The following is a 12,361-nucleotide window of genomic DNA, read 5'->3' on the forward strand; positions in this document are numbered from 1 at the left end:
GGACACCCCCACCACAGGCCAGACGCCCTAGGCTCAACACAGGACTTAGCAGGGCCGTGGGCCTGGGTGAACTGTCTGAAACAAACCTAGCCAAGCCTTCAGAACCGAGTCTTCCTGGCCCAGCTGCCCACACCTGGGACAAGAGCATCAGTTCCCTGAGAAAACATCCCTCAGCCCCCAAACCAGGCCCCCTGCCCTCAAAACAACGCTGACTCGCCTGCACCGCTGTTGTACGTCTGTGTGTCTGTTTCTTTTATCGTGTTTCTCTTGGCTTGTTAGACCCGATGGATCAGGACAGAAAGGCAACAGGCTCCAACACAGACACAGAGAAGGACCCTGTTGTCTGGGCCGGCGCCTGCTGTGAGGGGGGCCTGAGGGAGGTGCCGGTCTGCGGGGAAGAGGGGCTGGCAGGGCCAGGGCTGAGCTGCAGGCGGGGAGTGTGACTGCACATGGGGTGCAGGACTGAGCCCCCTGCCCGGCAGCCAGAGACGGAGCGGCGGCTTCGGCACAGAAGGATGAGCCTGGTGGTGGTGGGCTGCACGGGAGACTGTTTGTTTAATGGAGGTACTGGGGATGGAGCCCAGGACCTCATGCAAACTAAACACGCGCTCTACCACTGGGCTATACGCACCCACTGCCCCGCCCTGTTTTTGAAACGGAAACAGATGTTGTGTGTGTGCGAACAGACACATATGGCTACTTCCTGGTCCTGCCCACTGGGAGGACGCGGACACAGTGACACCAGCGGCACGGAGCTCACCCAGTGCCCTGACCCTGATGCCAAGTGCTGTTCTCCACTAACAAGAATCCCAGCTCCTTGGAGAAACGGCGGACTTCAAGGCTGGGGCAGGGGACACGTGGGCTGAGCCTGCAACACCACACGGCACCTCAAAGGGAGACGTGTCCGAAGAATTACAGGCACTTCCCACCAGGACACAAGCAGCCAGCTTACAGGGACTCCCAGGGCCGGGTCTGGGACAATCGGAGCAGGAGGAGGAACAATGAAGGGCCAGGTGGTAACTGAGTCGGGTAAGAGGGAACCCCGGTCCAGGCCGAGAGAAGTAAGTGGATAAATAAACAAGAGGAAGAGGAGGGAAAGCAACGAGCACGTGTGCGAAGAACAAGGGCGTCAGTGTCCCCCCTCAGCACCCGTCACAGTCGTTACCTCATCCGGGCAAGTGTCTCTCACGGGAGTCACACCCGCAGAGTGAATGGCGGCCAGTGAACAACCTGAGGAGCAGGGTATTTACATCCCCCCAGGAGCCCCACTTACTAACAAGGACAACACGCTGACGAGTTAACTCTGCGCTTAAGCAAGTGAAGAGTGAGCACGCCGGGAATGGGCCAGGGCACCATGTGTCCCTCCCGACGTGCAGCGCTCAGAACACATCCCACCTGGTCTCCTCGCGGAGAGTGTGTGAACCACCAGGAAACGAGGGACAACGGCACGCCCCTCAAGCACCTGGCCTCGGTCTTGCAAAACACTGGGAGTGACAGCGGCGCCACTGCAGACTGACAGACACGACAAGCAAGGACCTGAGAGGCTGCACGTGGGGCTGCAGGTGCTCAGTGCGACGTTCAGGTGGTGTCAGGGTCATGCGGGCGAGTCCGCACACTCAGCCCCCACACACTCGCGTGGTGGCTCCCCGGGTGGCAGACACCCTGTCGGCCTCAATCCGAGGGCACCCGTGTCTGCAGCACACAGTCAACTGGTTCAGAAATGTTAACAGCAGGGCATCTGGGCAATGGGCACTGTTTCGGCAACCTTCAGGTAAACTGAAAATAAAGTTTTTAACAAAGAATGCTGTCTTTTCCCAAAATACAAGAGAAATTCTGAGACGATAAAGTGAGACATTCTGGCTCCTACTAACTAAGGGTTTCACCACAGTTCCATCACTTAGATTTAAGGACCACGTTCACCAGAACATCAGTTATCCTACATACAAAGAAAAAAAAATCCAAAACCAAAACAGGTCCCTCTCAACTATACACACTAATGGAGGAACACAGGCAGTGATTTTTTAGAAATCTGAATTTTAGCTTTGGACTATGTTTGTGTTTACGTTTGAGTATGTCTACCCTGGCGCTGTTCTGTGACAGTCAGTCACTGCGCTAATTCTGGAAAACAGCACACATCTTTAAACACAGGACAAATGGCCGATCCCTGAGGCCTAACATCTTGCGTGCAGTGAAGGACTGAGCTGTGGAGCTCACAGACCCCTTCACATCACGGCCACTTGCTGAGCCCAAGAAAGCTGCATGACATAAACAAACCAAGTTAGATGCAGTCAGAATAGAGTGAACGCTAAGAAAGCGCTGGCACTTTACCTTCGTTCGCACAAAGAATGCCCTGTCCTCCGTCTCGACAAGGTGGAAGAGGAAGGTGCTCGTGCAGGCCTCCTTCACCACCCTCTCCAGTTTGACGCGCAGACTGGTGCACAGGTCCGAGACCATGTCCTCGTAGGAGGCCGGCCTCGCCGGGGAGGGGCCTGGCTCGCAGGGCGCGGCCTCCCCAGGAGCACCGGCCGGCCCCTTGTCTGGGAGGGCGGCCTGGTGGCTGTTGGCCATCACCTTGTTGAACTCGGCGTATTCGCTGAGGATGAGGGAAATGTCACTCCGGGACTCTTTCAGAGTGCTGTTGTATCTCAGTTTGTTGAGGTGGAAAGAAACAGTCTGGCTTCTGTCTGAGTTCCTCAGACGATTTCTACTGTAGCCGCACCTCTCATTCCAGGAGGGACGGCTCCCATGGCCAGGTGTGTGGCCCCTCGCCTGCTGACTCTGGTGTCTGGTGTCCTTGCGCACGACTGTCACCACAAGGGGACTCCTGCTCCGGGAGGCAGGGTGCCCCAGGGGATCGGGGGCTGTGGTCAAAGGGAAGGCCCCGGCAGCAGCTGGGAGAGGGGGCTCCTTTGGAAAAACGGTGGTGGCAGGGGCGGAAAGCCAAGAACCTCCACCCTTCACAATCTGATTTAGCTTATATGCAAAGCGCAGATACTCCAGATCCAGAGTGTTCTGGGTGAGGCTGTCTGCCGCCTGCCCAGCATCCGTCCAGAGGCTCAGCGGGCCCCACGTCGCCCAGATGCTGGGCTGCCCCCTCAGGCTGGGCAATGTTCTCGAGGCTTCCTTGTGCTCCTTAGTCACAGTGAAGTTGGCGTAGGACCTGGGCACCCCGCAGAGATCTCGGATCTGGACGTAACAGGGCACACGCACGTCTTCTTTCTTTAGCCCAAGGGGCCAGCTCCTGGGAGGGACGCAGGCCTGCAGCCCAGGGGCCTGGCCAGAGCAGCCCCAGCCATCACCACCGCTGCTGTTCAGGCTCCGGAAAGTGTCAGAATCGCCTTTTGAAGCACCTTCTTTTTTCTTGGAGTGACTACGCCGCGAAGCACAGGAGTCTTCCGTGTCTGATTTGGGGTTTCCACAGTCACCAAGAAAGTCCTGATCCGAGTCTCCGGAGAGCGGTTCATAATGGATGGCACAACTCACCCCGATATCCACGCCTCCGCCCAGGGCCTCAGACTCCCCCTTGGCCCCAAGCCCCTCGCCCGCGGTCTCATTTTCTGTCTGCTCTTCAGAGACCCCACACACAAGAGGGGCACGAGATTTGGGAACAAAGGACGCAGATGGCTCTTCACTGCTATTCTCACCGGTTACCGCCGTTGTCCGGTAGGAATTGGTGCGTAAATACAAGGGTAGAAGCCCACCACTCGGCAGGCCCTGCGTCTCACACGTGGCCCTGTCCTGCAGCGCGCAGGCGGGCCTCTGCCTGCCTTCTGGAGGGGCGGCGGTACTCAGCTGAGCGCCCGCGCTGCCCAGGTGGCTGGCTCTTCCATGTAACTGACCTTCAGTGTCATTATTCTTGAGCAAACTGGCCATTCTGATGACGGAGATTTCCTCAGTTTGAAACCCTGTCTCCACGTTTAAGGGGCCTGGACAGTAGGCTACTGCGGCGCTGTCCGAGGACAGGGTGGGCCTGGGCACCTCCGCACGCACACGGGCCAGGGCAACGCTGGCTGTAGCAGCTGGGCTGGAGCTCAAGGACTTAGCTGGCAGGTAAGAGCCTGCATCTGATTTCAGATCGCTGAGCACGAGCTGCTCCTTACCACTCTTCAGGCCGGCCTGCTGTCTTAGTGACACACTCACACCACTTGGGGCGGAAAGAAATGTGTCAGGGAAAGACTTACTGTCCGTCATCTTTCTGGGGCTGGCTGGAGGCTCACCGGTCCCTAGGACAAGATGGCACAGGTCGGCGTCTCTGCTGTCTGTGCTCACTGGCTGCAGTGGAGTTCCCGATGTTGCCAGGGTTTCTGGAGAATCTCCGTATTTGGCAGCAGAAGCAGGCTGGCTTAACTCCGCATCACAGAATGGCACCTTTTCTGAGAATGAGAAACCCTCACCACACTCAGCTGGGACCGCTTTCTCAGTTACTTGACCAGGAAGGGTTAAATACCTATCTTCTCTTCCGGGGCGATTTCTGAACGTGGGAGGCGTCTCAGCAGAGAGCTGCACCTGCTGCGCCTGAGTTATGTCACCTTGTCCCACTGGATGGGTCGGACCAACAAAGAAATTTTCTTTTCCTGTTGTGGCCAAGTCCACTGACTTCATCTGGGAGAACTTGTCACTTTTCCTACACTGTGTGTCAGAGAGTTTTAAACCACCCGGGGACACGGCCCGAGCTGGCTGTGCGGCTTCACCTGGTGCCTGGGGGTCAGGACTAGAAGCTGGTGACACTTCTTCGATGAAGGGAGCGAAGGGGAAGTCTGAGGCCGCGTGAACCTCCTCTGCAACCCCAAGGGCACACGTTTCTTTAGAAAGTAGCAGAGTCACTGTGGGTAGGTTGTCACCTCTCTCCTCCTCTTCCAGTGGTCCCGCTGACGTATTACCAGCAGAACCCCCGTCACCTGGCCCAGTTACTTCTTCCTCCGGCTCCTGAAGCTTGAAGCCGGGTAACGGGGCCACCCGCCCTCCTCCTGTTCCACCAGTGGGCACCTCTGTGTGGCTCATGGGCGGTGACACTGCGAGAGTCAGGTCAAGGTCGGAGTCTTCCTCGGACAACTCGAGGCTGACCTCCTCTCTCTTCGTGGGTAGACTGGTTTGCTGGGTAAGTGCTGAATTATATGATCCAGATCCCCTGTTGTCACTGGTTAGACCACTCCTGTCTCCCTTGGGTTCTGAAGAGCCGTCCGCTGCACTCCTCACTGACGGGACGCGGCCGAGGGGATGCTTTCTCCCCGAGGGGGCGGGGGCTGACGAGGAGGCTATGTCTTCAACCTGGGACGGCTCTATGATCTCTTCTGAAGAGATGCTCAAGAGACTCTGAGTCTGCAGGAGAAATTCTTGAGACAGTTTCATTTCCTCTCTGGGTAACGAACAATTAGAACTTTTAAATAATGATAATGCCACTGAGTTATCAGGCGGCGATGGTGAGCCTGGAACAGTCTGCTCCTTCGGTAATGAACACATTTCTTTAGCAAGTGTCTCTCCATTTACTGAGGGTGCACAAAGGTGCTTAGCGCCTTTCTGTCCTGGCGCGGCTAGAGAGGGGAGGGCCCTAACACTCTGCGTGTGTGCCTTTTCAAATGCGGACGCAGGATGTGGAAGACTCGAAGCAGGTGATACTTGCTTCATCAGCTCCACGTTCAAGGCTGTGGCTTTCTCAGGCCTGCTTACAACCTCTGTCTGCACCGGCACATAGGCACTTTTTTCAAAAGTGAGAGTAACTGGCTCCAGATTGATCATCACACACCCCGTGTCATCCCCCCTTCCCGCCGAAGGCTGGTGCTCTTTGTTTACGAAGCTGGCATGCTGGGCAAGGCCCTGCAGAGCACTTGCTTCTGCCTGCACTGCTGCGTGAAAAACATCAACCTCGCCCTGAAGGGTGCCGTACACAGACTGCTGACAGATCACTGGTGGACTGCTGGCCCCATCACACGTCTTGGCGAACATGGTCTGTGTGACAGCGTCGTTGTACGAAGTTACTCGTGTGCTATCAAGTGGCTCAAAGGCTTTCTCTTCACCAGGAATCGAGGGTCCATTAGTCTGGGAGCCTCCGATGCCAGAAAGCACGAGATCAGAAGTCTCTACTTTCTCTGATGTCTCTTGCTTGGCTTTTCCTGCACTTATCTGAAATAATAAAAACAAAATAATTAAGAATCAAGCGTCAAATAGTTTTTTTAAAAACACTCACATATGTGAAGAACAGAAGAGACAAAGGTCAATTTTAGTTTGCTGTGTTCTTCTGAATCTTCACAGGGTAGAGATGAGGCAAAGCCCTCTCTTTTAGGTCCGTGTCAAACACCCCACAAACAGGAATTTGTTTTCTTTCAATACACACACAGGTGAGAGCTCAAAAACTTCCCTGATTGCACAGAACCTCCTCTTTTTTTAAATGGAATTTTGGGAAGACAAGTGACCAGACCATGGACAATTTAAGGACTTCCAAATGCAGCCCTGTTTGTTAAATAGCACCACTTAACTCAGGAATGCAGCACTAGAGGAAGAACCGCTCAATTAATTTTGTTTGTCAGTAAGATTAAATTAATTTTTAAAGCAAAGAATAACTTACTTTTAACACCAGCTTTCAGTTAGACAATAAACACACCGTCACCTGGCACTCTCCCATGAGGAAACAGCAATCTCTCTCTCGTACTCAGAACACACTGATTAGCAGCTTTCCCAAGGTGTCAATCTCCATTCTGGTAAATAAAGGTCCCTTAAGCCCTGAGCTACCTTTTTTGCTTCTAACTGGAGAGAGTCTCTCTCTCATTATAATGCTTTCCAATTTGACAGAGCAATAGAGAACACAGTGTGGTTTGCAGGAATAAACTAAACCAAAGGGACTGAAGGATTTAGGGTAAACATTAAAAGAAGCCCCTGTGACCCTCCCCATCTCACTGTGGCCGATGAAGTCGGGCCACAGTGAAATCCAGGTGGTAATAACTTTGACATGTTTATAGTGATATGTTTTTTTAATCATAAGCGAAGTCTGGGCATTTGAAAAAGAACTGCTAAATGAAACAGCTGACTGAAGGCAACACGCCCCTGGTTTCTAACACTTACTGTGCTGGAGTCCTCTTCTCACCTATGTTCCCAGAGAGTAAAGGAGTGGAGCAGACCTGTACATGCACCTGTACAACACAGGCATGGCGTCCAAGAAGATTACGGGGGAACATTTGTAAATAGACGCTACGGGAAGTGTTGGGTGCATGAATTTTAATATTCTGCCTTCTACTTCTTAATACTCTTCTATGTTTGCAAAAAATCATTCCTAACATCCTAAAGTAAAATTAGCACTGGTGATGGTTAATATACATAACATACATACATACATTTCTTACTTCATAAGAAACCAGTAAGTACATAGGGAATAACTGGAGTCTGCCTAACCAAACTACAGAAGTTTTCTTACTCTAAACCAGTGACTCTTTACTGGATTTTATGTGTCTCTTTGAGAATAAGATGAAATTTATGGACCCCATCCTCGGAGAACCCCACTCCCCACATAACATATACAGATGTGTACACATGTGAACACAACACATGTAGGTACACATACCACACACACACACAGAATGCGGCACTGGGAGACCTCCAGGTTGTCCAGGTTCGAATCTTGGCCTGACGGCTCACTCCCTGTGTGACTTCAGGCCCTTCTGTGCTGCTCCGCCCTCAGTCTCCTCATCTACAAGGTGGGGAGACACGGTCCTTACCCCCTCCAGCTGTGTGGGATTCACTGATGACTGTGAGCAAAGCGCTCAGACCGCCCTCTGGCCCCGAGCACGCAGCTCTTCGCTCGATGAAGAGGAGCAGCTGGGGACACTCACAGACCCTCCGAGGCTCACCCTCGCACCTCCACGTTGGCCCAGGTAGAGACTCAGTGTTGACACAGGTCCTGCAGGCACCTGAACCCACGCAAAATTATCCTGGAATAAACCTGGGCTGAAAGCTTAAAAAGGCAGGTATTCTGTCAACCCATTTACTTAATATTTTGATTTAGCTTTGATTATCTGGCCTGGCTGAAGATCAGCTGAGAACAGTGGAATGAAACAAAGTGTATTTTCCACATGCACAAACAGTTATCTGCAGACCTGTGAAAAGTATGGTACTTTATTTACTGTCCCAGTATTTTCTTTTAAAAATAATTTTAATATATTCAATTTTAGTTTACTTTAAGGTTTGCTGAAGATTTTTGATGTTTGTATTAGCACACGTGATCCGTAAACACCACTCGAGGCAGGACGTAACAGGCAGTATCCACCTCTTTTAAAAGGCAGTAAGCGCAGCTGAGCGCTGGAGTCAGAAGCCTTCACTCGGCCAGAGACCCGCCTCCCACCGGGAAACCGAGGCCTTGTTTAGAATGTGATTTTACATATTAAAAAAATTTTCTTCAAAACTACTACCAGCATTTACAGCATTCAGGGTTACTTACCTCACCGTTACTAGAATAGATGTAATTCTGGCTTTCTGGGGTCTCCAGATGACCCTCTGTCACAAAAACTTCTTTCTGTTCGCTCTGCAGCCAGAGCTCCAAGCCCCTCGTGGGTGGCGGTCTCACGAAAGGAAGCAGGGAGTGCGTGTCGGGGAAGGATGCCTCGGCAGCACAACCCCCGGGAGCCCCCCTCGCCTCCGACAGAGGGTCCGCAGGGCACCTGTCCACGCAGGAGGGCTCCTCGACTTCACTGAATTCAAACGAGTCTAACGTGCTGTTTATAGACACGTATTTTGCTGGGTTGCTGTGCTCTACTACTTTTCGGGACGATCGTATGACCTTGTTTTGATTGCTGTAAAACAGAGCTACCCACATGTGAAGTAAAAGCTTCACTTCTTCCACGTTATCAGGCAAGTCAGTATTCCAGGGCCTGAGATTTTAAAGAAAGAACAAAAATCACTAAAAATGATTATTTTAGTTGATTGTCTCATCAGAGGCAAATGCCTTCATTCAATGTTAGGTTTTGTATTCATTTTATATTTTACAAATTACATTAACGTGAAACAATGAGTAAGATAAAAATGAAGTAGATTTAACAAATAATTACAATGAGTATAATTCATTCTTTGACAGAGAAAGGAACTGAAAACCAGAACTTTAAAAGTGATTTCTTTTTAATCATAACACCCCTAAGCCGTATGACCGTGATCAGAACACTGGCTCCCCACTCCGCCCAGGACGTCTCTTGTGTTCCACGCAAACTCTCTGGACACAGCACACATGTTAAGTGAATCAGGGTTCCAGCAGCTTTCCAAACCCTCATCTCCTTGCTTCTGCCATTTAAATATGACACTTCAAAGACTCACGGACATCTCAAAACGGAAAGTTGTTCATAAGGCTAAAGTCATCTCCCAAAAGTTCTCCATGTGATCACTAACAGACAGTGGCAAAACCAGCCTCGTATTCCTTTGTTTGTTTGTTTCTTTATTTTAATGGGGGAAGGTAATTTTAGGTTCATTTTTTTAAACCGAGGTCCTGGGGACTGAACCCAGGACCTCGTGCATGCTAAGCAGGCACTCTACCACTGAGCCACACTCTCTACCCTCAGCCTCATATTCTCAACCGTCAGTAAACACGACTGCCTTGTATTATTACAAGCTGCTGGACTTCACTCACACACACACACACACACTGCTGTCTCCCTCCCTGAAGTCTGTCACAAGTAGCCCTTCTCACTGCCTTTACCGTCATGCCCACTCACCCATGCAACGCTCTTACTACAGTCTTCTCCAGTGGGTTGTTGGTGTATTTGCTGTCTAAGCTGAACACATAATCTGTTTCACACTTGAAAGTGACCTTAAAGGAGCCGTCGCAGCTGAACACGGTGTGAGAGCAGAAGTCTTTCAGGCTGGAGGGCAGCAGTCTGCCCCTGTGCCTGAGCGCCGGGTCCTCGGACAGCTTCTGCAGCGGGGAGGTGCTCTGCTGATGCCGAAATGGCATCACCTTCCCCACGGGGGTTCCCGCTTCGGGGCCTTTTGTGCCATTCTTGGCAAAGGCAGGGCCTGGTGCCCCTCTCTGCTGCAGGTGCCTCTTTGAATGTTCTGCAAGGAGCAGGGCGTAGGAATGCTCCACAGCAACAAAAGAGCTCTGGCTTGAGTCGGAACTCTCCAGCGTTTCCTCGGGAAGTGCCGACCGGGCTTCTGCGGGGGCCTGACTGCCAGGCACCAGGCTCCCTTCCTCCTGGTTGACTGCAGGGTCCGGCGTCGGGCTGCTCTCCTTATCAGGAGAGGACTTAAGTAATGGTCCACCTTTTGGACTTCTAACTCCTCTGTGATATTCATGGTCCGATGTACCGTGCAAAGAATGTTCTTTAGAAAGCAAAGCATCATTCTGTGGCAATTCAGGGGAGCAGTGAAAGAGTCTGGCCTCAGGTGACACTGTGGAAGAGGTAGCAGCACGCAGTGCCAGATCAGCCAACATGTTCAGGGCCTGAGAGTCACAGCTGACAAGGGAGGTTTCAGGTGGGGCTTTCTGAGCCACTGTGATATTTTCTGGTTGAGCTGTATTTATGGTAAGAACATGCTCCTGACCATCTGAAATTTCTGATTGAAGCTGTGAGGCAGTTTCTCCTTTGGCTTCAGTATAAAAGAAAAAAAAAAAAGAAACATAACATTTGATTTCCATAGAATTAATTCTTTGTCCTATTACTATGGCTTGGTGAAAATCAACATTAAGTCAATATATTTAAAAAATCGATTATGTTGCATAAATTGTATACTAAAATTTTGCTATCAGACTGAGGTCTCTTCCAACTCTCAGATGCATTATAACGTATTTACCAGAGGAACAAGTCTTAAGGATTGTGCATGTTAATTTAAAAAGAAATCACACTTCAAAAATGCATGTACTGAACTACACACAAGGCATACAACTCAGCTAAAGAAATACAGAGAAAAAAACAAAAACAAGTAAGGAAAATGAGCGTCCTGCCCTCAGAGAGCTTACAATCTAGTAAAAAGAATGTCTAAGTTTGAAACGTATACTGTAGTAGGTTAACATACTTATCTTAGAATCATTTTCCTTAACATGTTATTAGAGAAATCACCTAAATTCAAAATAGAGATGATTTTTAATCATCATGTTTAACCATTTTAAACATCAGCTAAACCATGTTTAGTTATAATGTGTAATTGATATGAATAAAAAAAGTCATGAATATTCAAAACTGCCAATTAATTTCAAGTTTTAAAACTAGTTTCTGCACTGAAAACATTTCCTCTCTATTTACAAAACAGCAAATCTCCTCACTTACTGATAATCAGACACACCCATCTGCCTCTAATTTGGAGAACTGGCGTTCTCAGGACACTGACTCAGCCTTCCTCACTGCGGTCCTCATGAAGGACAAAGTTCACAGCAATACGAGGCATAAGTCCCTGCAGCAGGTGGACGGATGGACAGAAAAGCAACTGTGCTCCTCTTTGTAATTCACAGCAGCAGGTCTGAAATGAACTACTGCCCTGTCTGCAAAGGCCAATAACAATACATTTATAGAGGAGAAGGCACTCTGGCCTATGAGATCATCTGGCAGAGTGAGAAGAGTATGTGTATGGTGAGCAGGGTACAATTAATCAACCACTGCCCGGTTTTTATTTAAAAACAGCCAAGTCCAAAGGGGAAGGTGGGAGAAACTGACCCAAAGAATGAAGTCTCATGACCCCCGTCAGGTTGACTATAAACACAAATTTAACTTTAGGATCTAACGTGTCTGCCGACATGAAGTTCATTCTGTCCTTCTTACCACCACGGCTCTCACACTGAGTATCACTGTGAGCAAGGTCTAACATAGAGAACGTGGCACTGAATCAAGAAAAAGGGTTCATTTTAATAAATGTGTGTCATCTCAGGCAAATTGACTTGTTAGAGATTTTCAACCAATTAAAAATACAATACCAATGATCTCTTTTAAGAAATACAGATAAGACAATGCCAAATGAATTATACAAAAATATTAAAAGTTCAGTAAATAAAAACAATATTAAAATCTTTAAAAAGGATAGAACACTATTAGTTTCAGTGAACAAAATGTGCCTCCTTGAACTAGGACATTTCAAGTATAAGAAATAAAACAGATTAGTATGGGGATTAAGAAATAGAAGAAACATTAAGAGACTATTTTGAAGGTGGTAATTCTAAAACTATAATTTGGAACTTGGCTGCACAATATATACAGACATTTGCAACACAATCTGAAACACACATTCTGAAAACGTTTCATTTTTCTGGGCTCACTTTTTTGCCAATGCCCAATTGCATATCTCCTCCCACTAATCGATTAGTCTACAAATACCGGAAAGCCAATTCAAAGAGCTCAAATGACAAGGCATTATGGACAATCAACGCTCATGAAGTTGACAAATTAATTGGAAAGACAGG

At 49.4% G+C, this 12,361-nt stretch overlaps 1 protein-coding gene across 5 annotated transcripts in view; it reads right to left on the minus strand.

Moving 5' to 3' along the window:
- Positions 1 to 12,361, minus strand: part of TASOR2 (transcription activation suppressor family member 2) — a 73,267-nt gene that overhangs the window by 19,897 nt on the left and 41,009 nt on the right. For all 5 annotated transcript variants that reach the window (XM_074358207.1, XM_074358208.1, XM_074358206.1 and 2 more), the window contains 3 exons: positions 9,687 to 10,560; positions 8,426 to 8,855; positions 2,329 to 6,120 (listed from right to left, as the gene is read on the minus strand). In XM_074358207.1, the coding sequence (XP_074214308.1) occupies positions 2,329 to 6,120; positions 8,426 to 8,855; positions 9,687 to 10,560 (5,096 nt within the window). The remainder of the gene's footprint in view (positions 1 to 2,328; positions 6,121 to 8,425; positions 8,856 to 9,686; positions 10,561 to 12,361) is intronic.

The sequence above is a fragment of the Camelus bactrianus genome, chromosome 35 (assembly GCF_048773025.1).
Source record: "Camelus bactrianus isolate YW-2024 breed Bactrian camel chromosome 35, ASM4877302v1, whole genome shotgun sequence".
NCBI lineage: Eukaryota > Metazoa > Chordata > Mammalia > Artiodactyla > Camelidae > Camelus > Camelus bactrianus.